The 18,914-nt window shown below is 51.8% G+C and overlaps 1 protein-coding gene across 7 annotated transcripts in view; it reads right to left on the bottom strand.

The window, feature by feature from the left end:
* Nucleotides 1–411: 411 nt before the first annotated feature.
* dtnb (dystrobrevin beta) overlaps nucleotides 412–18,914 on the bottom strand; it is a 108,020-nt gene continuing 89,517 nt past the window's right edge. For 4 of the 7 annotated variants that reach the window (XM_031901904.1, XM_031901907.1, XM_031901906.1 and 1 more), the window contains 8 exons: nucleotides 18,149–18,234; nucleotides 17,307–17,420; nucleotides 14,900–14,996; nucleotides 11,505–11,525; nucleotides 2,433–2,589; nucleotides 2,249–2,338; nucleotides 2,097–2,150; nucleotides 412–979 (listed from right to left, as the gene is read on the bottom strand). In XM_031901904.1, the coding sequence (XP_031757764.1) occupies nucleotides 945–979; nucleotides 2,097–2,150; nucleotides 2,249–2,338; nucleotides 2,433–2,589; nucleotides 11,505–11,525; nucleotides 14,900–14,996; nucleotides 17,307–17,420; nucleotides 18,149–18,234 (654 nt within the window). In that variant the 3' untranslated portion in view covers nucleotides 412–944. The remainder of the gene's footprint in view (nucleotides 980–2,096; nucleotides 2,151–2,248; nucleotides 2,339–2,432; nucleotides 2,590–11,504; nucleotides 11,526–14,899; nucleotides 14,997–17,306; nucleotides 17,421–18,148; nucleotides 18,235–18,914) is intronic. The other 3 variants (XM_031901905.1, XM_031901908.1, XM_031901910.1) reach the window with 1 other exon arrangement.

Genomic DNA, 18,914 nt, shown 5'->3' with positions numbered 1-18,914 from the left:
GCCTAACCCAGTGTGTCATTCAGTACCTTGTGCCAGCTCATTGGTTTGGGGTTCAGTGCCACATTGTACCCTTTAGTTTGGGGTTCGGTGCCCACATTGTACCCTTTAGTTTGGGGTTCGGTGCCCACATTGTACCCTTTAGTTTGGGGTTCGGTGCCCACAGTGTACCCTTTAGTTTGGGGTTCGGTGCCCACAGTGTACCCTTTAGTTTGGGGTTCGGTGCCCACATTGTACCCTTTAGTTTGGGGTTCGGTGCCCACATTGTACCCTTTAGTTTGGGGTTCAGTGCCCATTATATTTGGATTTGCCACCTTGTGGGCGCTTATTGCATTGGAATTCATACCCCCCCCAGTTCTTACCTGTCAGTCAGTGTGGGGGGCAGTGCACCCCATAACAGTACAGAACCGGTGCTGGAACGGTCTCATACATTTATTGGATAATTTTATTTGAGGGCGTCGGCCAATCTAGGTCTAATCTGTAAGTGCTCAGCCTACATGGGAACCTGAACATCACATGGACAATGAGCCGTCGGTGGGGAACCCGGGGTTCAAGCACAAATGGATCGGCCGATTAATATTCTCTCCAGTGCCACCGGGCCCGACCCGGAATGGGCCTCACAGTGTCCCGGGCCTCTCGTTCATGGACGGGATGAATAAATTAAATAAAGCAGCAGATTTGTTCAACATTACAAAAGCCTCATCAGCCGCACACTCACACTCACTCTCTGTGGTTCACAAGCGCACACTCACACTCAGTCTGGTGCATGTTTGACACACGCCTTCTCTCTCAAGCTTCTTCATGGGCGTGGCAGGATCACGACGGCAGGATGTCACACCGAGATCCCAGCATGCACTAACAAAGGTACAATGTCTGTGCCCTTCTGCCCGAGCCCGTCTACCTCACCGGCTCCGTCGCCGCCGGATGGCGGCGGTTGGAATGGTTTCTCAGAAGTACATGGGGATTTTAGAAGTCACTGTGCCTGGGAAAGAGAACAAGAGTGAGATGAGGGCACGGCCCTACGGCGAGACCTACAGAGACAGCCTTCTCCTGAGACCTACAGAGACAGCCTTCTCCAGAGACCTATGGAGAGAGCCTTCTCCAAAGACCTACAGAGACAGCCTTCTCCTGAGACCTACAGAGACAGCCTTCTCCAGAGACCTACGGAGAGAGCCTTCTCCAAAGACCTACAGAGACAGCCTTCTCCAGAGACCTACAGAGAGAGCCTTCTCCAGCCTCCATCATGGACCTCCCAAAGCTGCTATAACAAACGTTCCTTGCCAACATCTCTGTTACTGGCTCGGCCTCGTACAGTGCAGATTGGACACCCCCAAAGTCCAACACTGTTATATAAGACCTACAAAATGGGAGGGCACTATGACAGGGTTTAGCATGTGGGGGTTGAGTAAAGAAATTGCTAACTGGTTGAGGATGATTGGAGATGAATTCTGATTGGACGCTGATGCTCTGTATGTTGATGACCAAGGGACCAGAGTGGGATGAGAAGAACCAGCGGATCCGCACTTCCTTGGATCACCCTTCTGGTTCTGGATAGTGCCCATTGCTCGGGCAGCTCTCCTGTACTCTGGGAATCAGTGCCCGTAGGTGGCGCCACTTTGGCCAATGATCCATGCAGGAGAGAGACCGCCCTGTGTATTCACTGCTGTGGCCCCACATAGGCTCTAGTCCCCCATATTTATATCTATACAGTGCAGGAAGGGCTGAAGCTCCCACAGAAGGTGGAATTTCTGGAAGGATCCGCCCATAAGGACTTGGGTTTTACTGACCCAGTAACAAAGCCTGAAACACCGATAGATCCGGAGGAACTTGCTGGGGTCACATGATCACTGTTGGCCAATGTACCGGATCATTCTTTGGGGGGGGGGGTGACTTATCATTGTTACAATGGATAGATAGATTTGGGGTTCAATATCAAACCCAACACTGGGGGGCCTGTAACTGGACAGTGGGGTCACGGCTGGGAAGCTGAAATCAATGGAGGATTCACAATGGACACAAAAGGGGGGGTAACGAGGGAGGGGGGGCTAATTGGGGTCGTTATGAGTTGAATTAATGGGGGTCACATGGTCTCTTCTTACCGCGATCTTTCCCATTCTGTATCTTTTCTTCCTCATCATCGGCGCCTTCCTCAGCTGCAACAGAAAGAAAGGGGTTAAACTCATAGATACTGGGGGCATTTATAGGCAGTCCTGCCCCCAGGGGGGACGGTAGGGGAGCCAGGGGCAATTACCTGAGTGCAGTTCCTTGACCAGCGAGGACATTGTGTTGGTGATGGAATCGGCTGCTACTAATAAGTCGTTGCGGAGGTTTCTTCTTGTACCTGAGGGACATGGGGGGGGGGGAGAGTGGGGTAAGTAAGGGGCCCCCCATGTGTCCGTACTCACTAATCTCATTCAGCAGGGGGCAGCACTCACCTTGTGCAAAGGCATCTTGTACTTCTCCCAAACCAGCGAAGGAATCCTGAGGTACATGGGTGGGGGTGGAGCCGGCCGAGGTGGATCTGACGGGCATGGGCATTGGCCGATTGGAACCGTGACTTGGGGAACAGTGAGGGGATCCCGTGGCCTGTGCCTGCGAATGAGGAGATAATTACTAACTGGGACCCCGGGTACCCCTAAAACTAGTACCCCAATGTTTCTATATATCTGTAACCTTGTTATGGGCTAAGGGGGCCCAGCCTGAAGGCCAGTTAGGGGGGATTTGGGGTGAGTGCTTATTTGTGCCCTGGGTACCCCTGGAACTATAGCGGGGTGACTGTTACCCCAATGTTTCTATATATCTGTAACCTTGTTATGGGCTAAGGGGGCCCAGCCTGAAGGCCAGTTAGGGGGGGATTTGGGGTGAGTGCTTATTTGTGCCCTGGGTACCCCTGGAACTATAGCGGGGTGACTGTTACCCCAATGTTTCTATATATCTGTAACCTTGTTATGGGCTAAGGGGGCCCAGCCTGAAGGCCAGTTAGGGGGGGATTTGGGGTGAGTGCTTATTTGTGCCCTGGGTACCCCTGGAACTATAGCGGGGTGACTGTTACCCCAATGTTTCTATATATCTGTAACCTTGTTATGGGCTAAGGGGGCCCAGCCTGAAGGCCAGTTAGGGGGGGATTTGGGGTGAGTGCTTATTTGTGCCCTGGGTACCCCTGGAACTATAGCGGGGTGACTGTTACCCCAATGTTTCTATATATCTGTAACCTTGTTATGGGCTAAGGGGGCCCAGCCTGAAGGCCAGTTAGGGGGGATTTGGGGTGCTTATTTGTGCCCTGGGTACCCCTGGAACTATAGCGGGGTGACTGTTACCCAATGTTTCTATATATCTGTAACCTTGTTATGGGCTAAGGGGGCCCAGCCTGAAGGCCAGTTAGGGGGGGATTTGGGGTGAGTGCTTATTTGTGCCCTGGGTACCCCTGGAACTATAGCGGGGTGACTGTTACCCCAATGTTTCTATATATCTGTAACCTTGTTATGGGCTAAGGGGGCCCAGCCTGAAGGCCAGTTAGGGGGGGATTTGGGGTGAGTGCTTATTTGTGCCCTGGGTACCCCTGGAACTATAGCGGGGTGACTGTTACCCCAATGTTTCTATATATCTGTAACCTTGTTATGGGCTAAGGGGGCCCAGCCTGAAGGCCAGTTAGGGGGCACCTCCCCATATAACCCCGTAGCTCCTGGCACTGATGGGGGGGCCCCAGATGTGGGTCGGCCATGATGCAGAATGTGGGCCAGACAGGCCGGCTCAGCACTTTAGTTATGGGGGGGGGAAGGTTCCCCAAAGCCCCCAGTAAACTCCCTGGCGCAGTCGGTGCTCATGGAAACCCCATGAAAGGGGCAATTTATCCGGGAGGGCGTCTCCCCCGCACATGGAGCGCAGCCAGGTAACAGATGGTTCTGCAGGACAATTGGGCCCATTCTGCTGCCTGAGTGGGAATAAGGCCCATCCTCGCAGGTTATTAAGCTCGGCCGGGGGGAGGATAAAGGTGCTCTCTGCCCCCCCACCTCCCGGTTTAGTTCATTCTGGGAGGCGGAACTCTATTCCCAATTCCTGGCAATGGGACAGGGGGACTATTTTAAGCTCTTCTGGCTGTTTGGTCTGTGAGCGGCGCAGCTGTTTGGCCCGGGGGGGGGGGGGGGCGGTTCTGCTGAATCCACATATTTACTCTGCGCTTTACTCCCCGGCCCACACGGCGGCACCCCCACACCGGCCTGAAAGCTGCTTGAGAGATCCCCCCCCATGTGGGGGCCCTCCCTCCGACCCCCACACACTGTGTCTATAGGCTGCGCATCTCTGTGTTTCCCGACTCATTAACCCCCACCCCCATTGGTCTCTTCCTACAGCCAAAATATTTGGCAGCCGGACCTTTCTCAGCGTTTCCTCTGCCAAACCTTCCCCTAGTAACCCCCCCCCCCACAGTCACAGGTCCCCCCTTATGGTTGCCATGGCAGAATAAATAAAGAGAAACTTGGAGCCCCTCCTTCCACTCATGTACAGGTCTCAGTATATTCACTTAGTGTGGGAAAAATTCATCTTCTAACCCCCCCTCCTGCCCCTCCCCAGAGTCCTCCTCCTCCTGCCCCTCCCCCAGAGACCCCCCTCCTGCCCCTCCCCAGAGACCCCCCTCCTGCCCCTCCCCAGAGACCCTCCTCCTGCCCCTCCCCAGAGACCCCACTCCTGCCCCTCCCCAGAGACCTCCTCCTCCTGCCCCTCCCCAGAGACCCCCCTCCTGCCCCTCCCCAGAGACCCCCCTCCTGCCCCTCCCCAGAGACCTCCTCCTCCTGCCCCTCCCCAGAGACCTCCTCCTCCTGCCCCTCCCCAGAGACCCCCCTCCTGCCCCTCCCCAGAGACCCCCCTCCTGCCCCTCCCCAGAGATCTCCTCCTCCTGCCCCTCCCCAGAGACCCCCCCCTCACCTCCAAACTAGGGATCCACCAAATCCATTATTTTGGGGCTCAGTTCAACCCCGAATCCTTTGTGAAAGATTCGGCCGAAGGGTTAAATAGAAGCACAAGCTTAAATTTTTTTTGACTTCTGTTCTGTGAAGAAAAAGCGGTTCCGGAAGAGAAGAGAACGTGGTTCCGGAAGAGAAGGGAAAGCGGTTCCGGAAGAGAAGAGAAAGCGGTTCCAGAAGAGAAGGGAAAGCTGTTCTGGAATAGAAGAGAAAGCGGTTCCGGAAGAGAAGGGAAAGCTGTTCTGGAATAGAAGAGAAAGCGGTTCCGGAAGAGAAGGGAAAGCGGTTCCAGAAGAGAAGGGAAAGCTGTTCTGGAATAGAAGAGAAAGCGGTTCCGGAAGAGAAGAGAAAGCGGTTCCAGAAGAGAAGGGAAAGCTGTTCTGGAATAGAAGAGAAAGCGGTTCCGGAAGAGAAGGGAAAGCTGTTCTGGAATAGAAGAGAAAGCGGTTCCGGAAGAGAAGAGAAAGCGGTTCCAGAAGAGAAGGGAAAGCTGTTCTGGAATAGAAGAGAAAGCGGTTCCGGAAGAGAAGGGAAAGCGGTTCCAGAAGAGAAGGGAAAGCTGTTCTGGAATAGAAGAGAAAGCGGTTCCAGAAGAGAAGGGAAAGCTGTTCTGGAATAGAAGAGAAAGCGGTTCCGGAAGAGAAGAGAAAGCAGTTCCAGAAGAGAAGGGAAAGCTGTTCTGGAATAGAAGAGAAAGCGGTTCCGGAAGAGAAGGGAAAGCGGTTCTGGAAGAGAAGGGAAAGCGGTTCCAGAATAGAAGGGAACGCAGTTCTGGAAGAGAAAAGCGGTTCCGGAAGAGAAGAGAAAGCGGTTCCAGAAGAGAAGGGAAAGCTGTTCTGGAATAGAAGAGAAAGCGGTTCCGGAAGAGAAGGGAAAGCGGTTCCAGAAGAGAAGGGAAAGCGGTTCCAGAATAGAAGGGAACGCAGTTCTGGAAGAGAAAAGCGGTTCCGGAAGAGAAGAGAAAGCGGTTCCAGAAGAGAAGGGAAAGCTGTTCTGGAATAGAAGAGAAAGCGGTTCCGGAAGAGAAGGGAAAGCGGTTCCAGAAGAGAAGGGAAAGCTGTTCTGGAATAGAAGAGAAAGCGGTTCCGGAAGAGAAGGGAAAGCGGTTCCAGAAGAGAAGGGAAAGCTGTTCTGGAATAGAAGAGAAAGCGGTTCCGGAAGAGAAGAGAAAGCGGTTCCAGAAGAGAAGGGAAAGCTGTTCTGGAATAGAAGAGAAAGCGGTTCCGGAAGAGAAGGGAAAGCTGTTCTGGAATAGAAGAGAAAGCGGTTCCGGAAGAGAAGGGAAAGCGGTTCCAGAAGAGAAGGGAAAGCTGTTCTGGAATAGAAGAGAAAGCGGTTCCGGAAGAGAAGAGAAAGCGGTTCCAGAAGAGAAGGGAAAGCTGTTCTGGAATAGAAGAGAAAGCGGTTCCGGAAGAGAAGGGAAAGCTGTTCTGGAATAGAAGAGAAAGCGGTTCCGGAAGAGAAGAGAAAGCGGTTCCAGAAGAGAAGGGAAAGCTGTCCTGGAATAGAAGAGAAAGCGGTTCCGGAAGAGAAGAGAAAGCAGTTCCAGAAGAGAAGGGAAAGCTGTTCTGGAATAGAAGAGAAAGCGGTTCCGGAAGAGAAGGGAAAGCGGTTCTGGAAGAGAAGGGAAAGCGGTTCCAGAATAGAAGGGAACGCAGTTCTGGAAGAGAAAAGCGGTTCCGGAAGAGAAGAGAAAGCGGTTCCAGAAGAGAAGGGAAAGCTGTTCTGGAATAGAAGAGAAAGCGGTTCCAGAAGAGAAGGGAAAGCGGTTCCGGAAGAGAAGGGAAAGCGGTTCCGGAAGAGAAGGGAAAGCGGTTCCAGAATAGAAGGGAACGCAGTTCTGGAAGAGAAAAGCGGTTCCGGAAGAGAAGAGAAAGCGGTTCCAGAAGAGAAGGGAAAGCTGTTCTGGAATAGAAGAGAAAGCGGTTCCAGAAGAGAAGGGAAAGCGGTTCCGGAAGAGAAGGGAAAGCGGTTCCGGAAGAGAAGGGAAAGCGGTTCCGGAAGAGAAGGGAAAGCGGTTCCGGAACAGAAGGGAACGCGGTTCCGGAACAGAAGAGAAAGCGGTTCCGGAAGAGAAGAGAAAGCGGTTCCGGAAGAGAAGGGAAAGCTGTTCCGGAATAGAAAAGAAAGCGGTTCCGGAAAAGAAGGGAAAGCGGTTCCGGAATAGAAGGGAACGCGGTTCCGGAATAGAAGAGAAAGCGGTTCCGGAAGAGAAGGGAAAGCGGTTCCGGAAGAGAAGAGAAAGCGGTTCCGGAAGAGAAGGGAAAGCGGTTCCGGAAGAGAAGGGAAAGCGGTTCCGGAAGAGAAGGGAAAGCGGTTCCGGAAGAGAAGGGAAAGCGGTTCCGGAAGAGAAGGGAAAGCGGTTCCGGAAGAGAAGGGAAAGCGGTTCCGGAAGAGAAGGGAAAGCGGTTCCGGAAGAGAAGGGAAAGCGGTTCCGGAAGAGAAGGGAAAGCGGTTCCGGAAGAGAAGGGAAAGCGGTTCAGGAAGAGAAGGGAAAGCGGTTCCGGAAGAGAAGGGAAAGCGGTTCCGGAAGAGAAGGGAAAGCGGTTCCGGAAGAGAAGGGAAAGCGGTTCCGGAAGAGAAGGGAAAGCGGTTCCGGAAGAGAAGGGAAAGCGGTTCCGGAAGAGAAGGGAAAGCGGTTCCGGAAGAGAAGGGAAAGCGGTTCCGGAAGAGAAGGGAAAGCGGTTCCGGAAGAGAAGGGAAAGCGGTTCCGGAAGAGAAAGCGGTTCCGGAAGAGAAAGCGGTTCCGGAAGAGAAGAGAATTTGGGCCGAGAAGCACAGAGAGGTGGAGGTTCATATGGTTCTGGCTGCGGAGGTGCCAGTTGGGCTCAGTAAGTGCCATGTGTCGGACCCTGGAGAATCTGGGGAGTATTTACTAAGAGGAACCAGAGCTGCGGTTTGACCCGCTGTTTCCAAGCAGCCAATGAACTGGGGCAACTTCACCCTACTTATTTACCCCCTGCCCCACCCCTCTCATTATATCTGCCACAGCTGATTGGACAAGTGCCCCATATTAGACCTGCTGTACCTGTATCTGTGATGTCTCCCTGGGGGGCCGCGCTGATGCTGGGGGGCTACGCCAAAAGGGCCCTTATAGCAGACGCTGAATGTTTCTCTGGGAGACAGAGGGTTAATGGTGCCACAGAGACAGCTGCACGGAGCGAGACCGGCCCGAGACTGCCCACAGCATGGACACGGGGGGAGAAGAATTTGGACCTAATGTACCCCCCTACTGTAAATGATAAGGATATTAGCAGTCACTGAGGGGTTCTGTGCCCCCCATATAAAGGCACAAGGCTGCAGGCTGAGTTATACAGGGAACTCTGAGTATCACTCATGTATTATAAGGGATAATGTACCCCCTACTGTAAATGATAAGGATATTAGCAGTCACTGAGGGGTTCTGTGCCCCCCATATAAAGGCACAAGGCTGCAGGCTGAGTTATACAGGGAACTCTGAGTATCACTCATGTATTATAAGGGATAATGTACCCCCTACTGTAAATGATAAGGATATTAGCAGTCACTGAGGGGTTCTGTGCCCCCCATATAAAGGCACAAGGCTGCAGGCTGAGTTATACAGGGAACTCTGAGTATCACTCATGTATTATAAGGGATAATGTACCCCCTACTGTAAATGATAAGGATATTAGCAGTCACTGAGGGGTTCTGTGCCCCCCATATAAAGGCACAAGGCTGCAGGCTGAGTTATACAGGGAACTCTGAGTATCACTCATGTATTATAAGGGATAATGTACCCCCTACTGTAAATGATAAGGATATTAGCAGTCACTGAGGGGTTCTGTGCCCATATAAAGGCACAAGGCTGCAGGCTGAGTTATACAGGGAACTCTGAGTATCACTCATGTATTATAAGGGATAATGTACCCCCTACTGTAAATGATAAGGATATTAGCAGTCACTGAGGGGTTCTGTGCCCCCCATATAAAGGCACAAGGCTGCAGGCTGAGTTATACAGGGAACTCTGAGTATCACTCATGTATTATAAGGGATAATGTACCCCCTACTGTAAATGATAAGGATATTAGCAGTCACTGAGGGGTTCTGTGCCCCCCATATAAAGGCACAAGGCTGCAGGCTGAGTTATACAGGGAACTCTGAGTATCACTCATGTATTATAAGGGATAATGTACCCCCTACTGTAAATGATAAGGATATTAGCAGATTCGTGGGAACAGAAACACATTTTCCAGGTTAATAATAATCAGGTATCTTTGCAGGGAAGGAGCTGATTGGGCGAATCTATAACTGGGTTTTGGCGCATGTATTGGGGGCAGGGCGGGGCTGATGGGAACAAGATGCGCGGCTGCGGTTACGGCGGCTCCGGTACGACAGAAGCTCCGTGTTTATACAGAGCTCGTTATTTTCCCCTGAATATTAATTAAAACACCAATAAAAACGCCGCAGCCCCAGGGCCCCACTGTGGTTCCCCATTAAAGAGCCAATTAGAAGCAGAGTTGGGCCGGGCCGCCATTGTGGGACACAGCTGCCCATTCACAGGGTGCCAGCCAATGGGGATCCAGGGGCATTATATGCGCTGTTTGGGGCCATTAGAGAGGGGGGGGGGGGCAATACATCATCGTTACTGAAATAATAACAAATCTACTGAGCGACTTCTGTACAAACATGGGGGGTAAATGCCTTCATGCCGGGCTAACTGCCCCAGTCCTGTAACCCATAGCAACCAATTACCAAGTGGTTGCTACTATCGAGGGCAGTGCCAACGAACCAGTAGGTCAGACTGGGCTGGTACTGGGAGAAACCGCAGTGGGCACAGGTGGGGGGGGGTACTTTTGGTACTTTGGGCCCCTAAATGTAGTATTAGCCGCCGGGGCAGGTAGAGATAATGGGGCCGGTGCTCTGGCATCGCTACGAGGAGCTGACACTCCTAAAATCTGAATTAAATGATTTGTTAATAAAAAAAAACTAAAAATGGAGCAGGGAATGAGGGCCCCAGAGGATGCTGGGAGGTACCAGACCTGCCGTAGGTGTATTTATACTTTATATATTTATGTCAAATTTATATAAAATCTCCCACAATGCAGCTGAGTTGGTTCTAACTGACAGTTCATGGTGGGAATGAATGGGAAGGAAAGCGGAGAGCGCCCTCTGCTGGGGGTGGGTGGGAAGCGCTGTTTATTGCTGTATGGAGGGTTTGAGAGGCAGAACCGTGCAGATCTGAAAGCAGAATAAATGGGGGGGGGGGGGGGGGTCGCACAAGGAACCCCAGTAAGGGCCCATCACTCTATAGGGGACCCGGGGGCTCCTGCTGAACCTTCCAAACATATTCCTGTTCCAACAGCAGCTGAAATACAACAAATGCACCAATTACAGCCCTGCACCCCCCCAGGCCTGACCGCCCGGCACTGAGGGGTCCCCAAGATCCAAACCAAGCAGAACCTACCAACCTGACTAAATGGTTATGGACTGCCCCCCCCCCCCCCACTGAGCCTCGGGGGGTGCTGGGCAGGAGAAAGGGGGGGTGCCGGGCAGAAGAAAGGGGGGGTGCCGGGCAGGAGAAAGGGGGGGGTGCCGGGCAGAAGAAAGGGGGGGGGGTGCCGGGCAAGAGAAAGGGGGGGGTGCCGGGCAAGAGAAAGGGGGGGTGCCGGGCAGAAGAAAGGGGGGGTGCCGGGCAGGAGAAAGGGGGGGGTGCCGGGCAGAAGAAAGGGGGGGGGGTGCCGGGCAAGAGAAAGGGGGGGGTGCCGGGCAAGAGAAAGGGGGGGTGCCGGGCAAGAGAAAGGGGGGGGTGCCGGGCAAGAGAAAGGGGGGGGTGCCGGGCAAGAGAAAGGGGGGGTGCCGGGCAAGAGAAAGGGGGGGGGGGTGCCGGGCAAGAGAAGGGGGGGGTGCCGGGCAAGAGAAGGGGGGGGGGGTGCCGGGCAAGAGAAAGGGGGGGGGGGTGCCGGGCAGGAGAAAGGGGGGGTGCCGGGTAAGAGAAAGGGGGGTGCCCTTTACCCGCCCGCAGGGCTCCCAGTTACTGTCACTCTGCCAACTCCCAGAATACAATTAGCTCGGGGTAACTGTCGGCACGTGAGCTCCCAATCAGAAACCCAGAGACACCCCCCCCCATACAGTAAGTTCTACAGAATTCAGCGCCAACGAGGAAACGATGCCCAGGCAACGTGGGCAGAGAAGGAGGCGGAGTTTGAGGGATTATGAAATACAGACTATAACTCAGGCTGCTGATTGGTGCATGCAGTATAACACACGCGTGTCCTACACACGGCTTCTGCCAATAAACAAGGCATGTTCTGCGTGTGGCACAGCGACTCCTGTGCAAGCTGCCATTTTGCCAATAACTCCGCCTACTATTAGCTAGTGGAATGCAATTGGCTGTGCAGATCATGTGACTGTGTGCAGAGGGAAAACGTTACAGCAGTGGGAGCACAGATATACAGACTGGTGGGCACGGCCCCTTCCTTTCATTCCTAGTGGTCTGACCAGACGGCGGCCATCTTGTTCCAGTCATAGAGAAAAGAAGAGCAATTGCAACGTTACTCACAGAACATTCCATCCAGAACCAACACTTACTGCCTGTTTGTGTTCCTCCTCCTTTAGCAGCAGAGACAGAGCGAGAGCAAATGGGAAAAGAGAAAAGGAACAACAGTCACAAAGTGAATCCCACAGCGAGCAGCCCCCCAACTTCTACTGTCCCCCAATACTCACTGCCCACAGCGCTACTGTCTCCCATACACAGTGACTGAGCTGATAAAGGGAATGGGCTCAGTTATGGGGAAAGGCTGGCCCAGTTGGGATTGGTTACACTGGGGAAGGGGCAGTTAAGGGGGGGGGGGGTCACTATATATAAATATGTAAGGGGGGATGCCCCCAAGGGAAGGGTGCTGCTGGGGCTCAAGGCGATGATGGTACAAGGAGTGGTGCAAGTTCTCAAGAAGACCAACATCTAATCAATAAAGAGCTTATGAGCAGAGAGGGGGCAGGGAACCGGTGATGTGGTTGGGCACCCAAGTTATGACTCATACAAACTACACACGTGTGAAGCCTCCAATCCTACACTCTGTAACAGACTGGCATATGAAGGAGGTATTTATTCTTCCTTTGCCAACCAATAAGCTCCCATCTGTATGGCACGTGTGTGATTGGACATACACACTCAGAGTCCATCGGTGGCTACTGAATGAACTTCAAGTTCAGCTTGAGTAGGAGGGACACAGCTGTGGAAAATGACAGTGGCCCACCAAGAATCGGAAGAGGTCCAACTCTCTTCTCCACCATGCTTGGGTCTGTCACTGAAGATGTAACAATGACCAAGGGGGGTTCTAGTGATGCCCAGCTACGAGATCCTCATCCCTGAAGGCACCGTTGGTGGGCGGTGTTGCCTAGAGGCTGCCCCTTCTGACTTTGGTCGCTAAGTCCCTTCTCACCCCAGGCCCTGGGTTCAGTCTTTTCTGCACCACAAGAATGACCAGTCATAGAATGAGTTGCAGTTGGATAAGATATTGCTCTGGCCAGGACCAATAAGATGCTGTGTTACAAGTCAATGATAAATCTGTCTTATATTCCAACTCCAACCTTTTTTCGAATGAGGCAATCCGTGATATCTCTACTGGAAAATTCCGAGAGATGTTCTTTTCCTGTGTCGGATACGGAATCATGGCGGCAGTGAGAATGATACTCGCCACACTACTCTGGTCTCTGTACGACTGCCAATATTAGCGACAAATGCCCCCAGTGCACAAAAGGCCCAATGCCCCCTGCTGGATCCGCTCAACGTGAGGCTCTTTCTGTATCTTCTGCCTCAGAAACGTATTGAAGAGAAAAGTAAATGTTGGTTGTTTTGGGAAACAAAAGGATATTTGGAACAAGAGGAAGAATAAGTGGGGGGGGGGTGCAGGTTTCCATTCTACTTATGTGCAGCTGAATTAAGACTGGCCAGAGGGACCCCACCATACCGAGCCTGCCCTGGGCATTGAGTGTTGGGTTGGGCAATAGATGGGGGAGGCCTTGGCTGGAGCTAGAGGAGGGGATGAGAAGGTAGGAGGAAACCAACACTCCCATAACAGCACTTTATCCTCCATAATTGTCCCATTCCATACAGGAACTTTGTATTAATAGCCTGCCTAGCCGAAGGTAAGATCCCCAGGCCCTGGGGGAAAAGACCCTCTTATCATCGGGCCTGGCGTATATTCTCATTGGCTTAGTGAAATGTATCTGGAAGCCCGACCCGACGGTCAGTTAAGGTTCAGTTTAAGGCCATATCCTGGGATTATATAACAGGGTGACTGACATGGAACTCATATGAGGTATGTTTGTGACCTTCCCATGAGATTTAGGGGGGACCCAAACTGTCTGACCAATACTGGTGTAGAACAGCATTGGACTTGCCTTTGTTTGCTCCATAGAACAATATACACCTATAACATTTAACACAATTTACATAAAACTGTGGTGAGGTTCTCCAGTAGGCCTTCGGTCACTTTCTCCAGTGGGCCCTTGGTCAGCTTCTCTAGTGGGGCCCTTGGTCAGCTTCTCTAGTGGGCCCCTTGGTCAGGTTCTCTAGTGGGCCCCCTGGTCAGGTTCTCTAGTGGGCCCCTTGGTCAGGTTCTCTAGTGGGCCTTTGGTCAGGTTCTCTAGTGGGCCCTCGGTCAGGTTCTCTAGTGGGCCCTCGGTCAGGTTCTCTAGTGGGCATTTGGTCAGGTTCTCTAGTGTGCCCCTTGGTCAGGTTCTCTAGTGTGCCCCTTGGTCAGGTTCTCTAGTGTGCCCCTTGGTCAGGTTCTCCAGTGTGCCCCTTGGTCAGGTTCTCCAGTGTGCCCCTTGGTCAGGTTCTCCAGTGTGCCCTCAGTCAGGTTCCCTAGTGGGCCCTCGGTCAGGTTCTCTAGTGGGCCCTCGGTCAGGTTCCCTATTGGGCTCTCAGTCAGGTTCCCTAGTGTGCCCTCGGTGAGGTTCTCTAGTGGGCCCTCGGTCAGGTTCCCTAGTGGGCCCTAGGAGGGTCAGTCTGACACTGGTAGGCAAACATTATGCCAAGTAGCCAACCAGAAGGTCTGATTGACCTTGGGATTATATAACAGGGTGACTGACATGGAACTCATATGAGGTATGTTTGTGACCTTCCCATGAGATTTAGGGGGGACCCAAACTGTCTGACCAATACTGGTGTAGAACAGCATTGGACTTGCCTTTGTTTGCTCCATAGAACAATATACACCTATAACATTTAACACAATTTACATAAAACTGTGGTGAGGTTCTCCAGTAGGCCTTCGGTCACTTTCTCCAGTGGGCCCTTGGTCAGCTTCTCTAGTGGGGCCCTTGGTCAGCTTCTCTAGTGGGCCCCTTGGTCAGGTTCTCTAGTGGGCCCCTTGGTCAGGTTCTCTAGTGGGCCCCTTGGTCAGGTTCTCTAGTGGGCCTTTGGTCAGGTTCTCTAGTGGGCCCTCGGTCAGGTTCTCTAGTGGGCATTTGGTCAGGTTCTCTAGTGTGCCCCTTGGTCAGGTTCTCTAGTGTGCCCCTTGGTCAGGTTCTCTAGTGTGCCCCTTGGTCAGGTTCTCCAGTGTGCCCCTTGGTCAGGTTCTCCAGTGTGCCCCTTGGTCAGGTTCTCCAGTGTGCCCTCGGTCAGGTTCCCTAGTGGGCCCTCGGTCAGGTTCTCTAGTGGGCCCTCGGTCAGGTTCCCTATTGGGCTCTCAGTCAGGTTCCCTAGTGGACCCTCGGTCAGGTTCCCTAGTGGGCCCTTGGTCAGGTTCCCTAGTGTGCCCTCGGTGAGGTTCTCTAGTGGGCCCTCGGTCAGGTTCCCTAGTGGGCCCTAGGAGGGTCAGTCTGACACTGGTAGGCAAACATTATGCCAAGTAGCCAACCAGAAGGTCTGATTGACGGAAAAAAGTCTATAAATAGTGCCTGTGCTAATGACAAGGACAGAAACTCCCCCAACAGAAATGGCTTTTAATTGGGCAGATGTTTAGGGTCTATGTTACCTTCAGCAGCTTCATGAGTCCTTCCAGCTGGACCATAAGTTCTCGCCGGCTCTCCTGCAGCGCTGACATCCTCTGCTCCAGCTCATCCTTCCGTTGCCTAATAAAATAAAACAAGGTTTACAGACCTGCAGTCTATACAGAGATAGAGAAAAACTGGGGTGTGCGGCGACCCACAGACCCACCTCTCCTGCCCACGGGTCAAGTACCATCCGAAACCCAACCGCCCTTGACGTCCAATGTCCTGCCCATTTACTGTAATGAGATCAGCACAATGGCTGCAATCAGACTTACAGGAAAGCAGCAGATAAAATGACGAGTCCCTATTGATCCGATCCTTTTTTTCTGCCAACAAGATGCGCCTACGGATCATATTCCGCCCCACCTTGGCTCCCCCTCCCAGCGCATTTTCCATGTCAGCATTTCATCAGCTTCTATTGCAAGATCGGTGGTCCTCAACCTTCCTAAAGCCGTGACCCTTTAATACAGTTCCTCGTGCTGTGGTGACCCCCAACCATAACATTATTCCTAAAACCATCAGAAATATGTGTTTTCCGATGGTCTTAGGCGACTCCTCATTCAACCCCCAAAGGGGTCCCGACCCACAGGTTGAGAACCGCTGCTGTAGATAAACAACTGGACTGTAAGCTCAGAAGTCTCCTTCCTTCTTCTGGATTCCTGGCTCTTATACTGAGGGGCAACTTTAGGATGAGAAAATATTAAATCAGGCCAATCAACTCCTTCGTATCTAATCTGTTTGAGAGTCCGACCTTGGAGTTCCACAGCTAAGAACTGGGCCAGTCCAGCCTATAAACAGGGACCAAGGGCAGAAGAACAGAGCTCTGTGCAGGGAACAGATGTGCGTGACCAACGAAGGTCGAGCCCAGGACCTATATTTGTTCTATTCTGAGTCAGCAGGAGGAGCCACCTCTACCGTCATAGAGCGTCCTTGGCATATCCCGCTGATCTGCTGGAGCCGGAGCTGGATACGGGATGCTCCACCAATGATTAACTGTCAAGCTGACTTCCCACCAGTTGAAATGACCCCTCTAGGAAAGACAGAACATGGCGGGCGTGCAGCTGGCTTTGAGCCCATCAGAGACCCCTGTGTACGAAGGGCAATGAGCCCAACTGCATTCTGGGAAATGTAATGATGCAATATATCATCATAAATAATAGAGACATTAAGGTCTCATGTTCATCCTTGAATGAAACCCCCCCAACTCAGCGATGCTTCCCGACCATCTGGGGCCACACTAAATGATTCTAGGGATGCACCCAATCCTGGCCTTTTTTTAAGGATTCAAAAAGGACACAAAAGTAGTGAGTTTGGGGCATCCATAAATGATTCTAAAAATGTGTCTGTTTGGAGTAGAATTGTATGTTAATAAACAGAAATATTTATCTGGGTGCGAGTGGCTAAGTAATGGGAACAAATACGGGGAGCACCCCAGGGAACTCGGGGAGCCTCCTGCAACGGAAGGAAAGGAGCTTTAACTACTAGAAAAGGAAAGAGCTCTTCGGGCAAAATAAGGTCAATACGATGCCTTGTTTGGTGGTGGAAAGGGCTCGTTCTGTGGATAGAGTTAACTAGTTAATAAAATACTACTGGTTAATAAAATACTACTGGTTAATAAAATGACTATTTTGGCGGCTGAAGTTGCACAAGGTTCCTGATGCAAAGAGAAACCAGATTGACCCGTTGGGTAATTGTTCAATATAAATAGACACGGGGTCCATGTTGGGTTGAACTTGGTAGCCTCGTGCCTCTCCGCACCCCCACCTGCTGTTAGTAACTCATTATGAGCCCCAACGGAACATCAGAGTGGAGAATCGGAGGTCGGCATTGGCTACGCTGCTGCCCGCCCATCACTTACAGCCCATTAAAGTCAAATTAAGGAGTTTGCCTCTGTGTCAGGCCCGCTGACCTTCTAAATGGGGGTTTTATGTGAGGGTTTATGAAGAGCTTAGCCGCCTTCTGTCTGAATTATACACGCCTCTCTTCTTCTCTGATTCCCCAGGAAGGCGCTTGTCAGTTAGAATGCATGTGACTCTCATTAATACAGGACGGCCATCTTTAATTAGCGGAACTCTGCTCCTTCCCCGGAAAGACTAGAAGGGAGTGCGAGACTGACATTTGCGAGGGGCACATAGCTGTGAGCCGGTCTGGGCTGCCATAGAGGAAATATTGCTGTGATTAACCTTCCTGGGGTCGTACCACTGACCTACACTCAGCAGATCAAATGAGCAAACCATTAAGGGAGGGGGGGGGGAGATGTTCCACCAAAGCACAGCCACGTGCAATAATAATGGCAGCTCCCATTACACGGCCATTCCAAGATTCCAAGATCTCCGAGATTCCCTATAAAACACTCGCTGAAGCTTCTAGAAATCCGAGGAACCTACTCACCGCAGAAGCCGTAACTCTGCCAGAAGGGTTGGGTTCTGTTGGGCCTTCTCTGGTGTTGGCTGCGAGGCCTGCTCATGCTCTAACCTCAGGCGCTGGATCTCTTGCAGTATTTCCCTATAGGAGTAATCAGGACATTAGGTTCAGGTGAATTGGGTTACAACCTGCATATTATTGTGTTTCCCCCTATAATAAAACCTTTCACTTCATCAATCATTCTTCCCAGGGGGCAACAGCATGAAGAACATGGAGTAGGACCTATACATGGGTGACACCTAGGCGAGTAGGTGCTGTGCTGTAACCCATAATACCCCCAACCCATGATACACCCAACCTGAAGTTCATTCACAATATAAGATACCAACAAACTGGTCAATGTAGGTACATGAAATCGATATCGGGTCTAATTAAGATGTTTATATGTATATATATATATATCCCTATTGTGTGTGGTCTACCTGCAGCTTGTATGCACCCTATGGTGGCACCTATAGAACCCACCCAGAACCTGCATCTGGAGCTATCAGCCTTCTCTTAAAGCATCAGTCCCAGGTACTATGTTCCTACTGTGGCTACCATAGGGCCAAACCCTGGTACTACTGTAATATAAACCCAGCCGTGCATTCGTACTGCAGATACCCTCTAGACCAGCGGTTCTCAACCTGTGGGTCGGGACCCATTTGGGGGTCGAACGACCTTTCAGAGGTCGCCTAAGACCATGGGAAAACACATATTTCTGATAGTCTTAGGAATAATTTTATGGTTGGGGGTCACCACAACATGAGGAGCTGCAGGGAAGTGATATAAGGAAACCGTAGGAGGGGGGTTCATAGCAAATCACTCACCTGTTCTTGTTCTCCAGCTCGGCGATGAGTTGTCGCTGTTGCTTATTTGCATCAAAGTTAAAGCTGAGCTCGGTTGGAGGACGCGGCTGGAAACAGAGCAGGCAGCTTGTTAGTAACGTGACTGTAAGCTCTTTGGGTGAGCATTTGTCTAGCTCGGGCTCATGTTTCCCAGTGGATCTGTAGCCATGGGGAAGGAGATCCATGCTGAACACAAATGCAATATTAACTGACTCCCCGCCCAGTGCAACAGAAGACTCACTGGCCAACTTCTAAGTAGGAAAACCATAAGAGCCTCACCAGAGCGAGGCCTCACAGTCTGAGAGATAATATTGTATAAAACTGATGGACGGGGCACTACCACACAGTTACTTAGTGCATTATGGGAAGCATAAGCCGGGGCAGGTAAAGTGGTTGGATTGGTACCTACCCCCTACCTCCTTCTTCCATACTTCCAGGGGCATCTAAGTAACTGATCCCATCTTCTCTGAAAGTCTTACCAGGACCTAAACATCTCTGTGGGGCAAATACCCATTACAGGTACTGCATACCCCTAGGGCCACCATGTTCTGTAACCCAGTACTCTGCTACTGGTGCTGCAACGAAGGGCCTGAACCTGAAACCAGTAGAGGGCTGCTAGGCCTACAGTAAGGCACTTCGACCTGTCCACGTGGCAAACAGATCAGTTGAAGATAGGGAAGATCCAAGAAGCCCAATTAGCTGTAGGCGGCCCTTATGTACACACCTACTGGGCTTCACTGCACTTAAC

The sequence above is a fragment of the Xenopus tropicalis genome, chromosome 5, assembly GCF_000004195.4.
Source record: "Xenopus tropicalis strain Nigerian chromosome 5, UCB_Xtro_10.0, whole genome shotgun sequence".
NCBI lineage: Eukaryota > Metazoa > Chordata > Amphibia > Anura > Pipidae > Xenopus > Xenopus tropicalis.
This window is presented reverse-complemented; position numbering and strand designations above follow the sequence as displayed.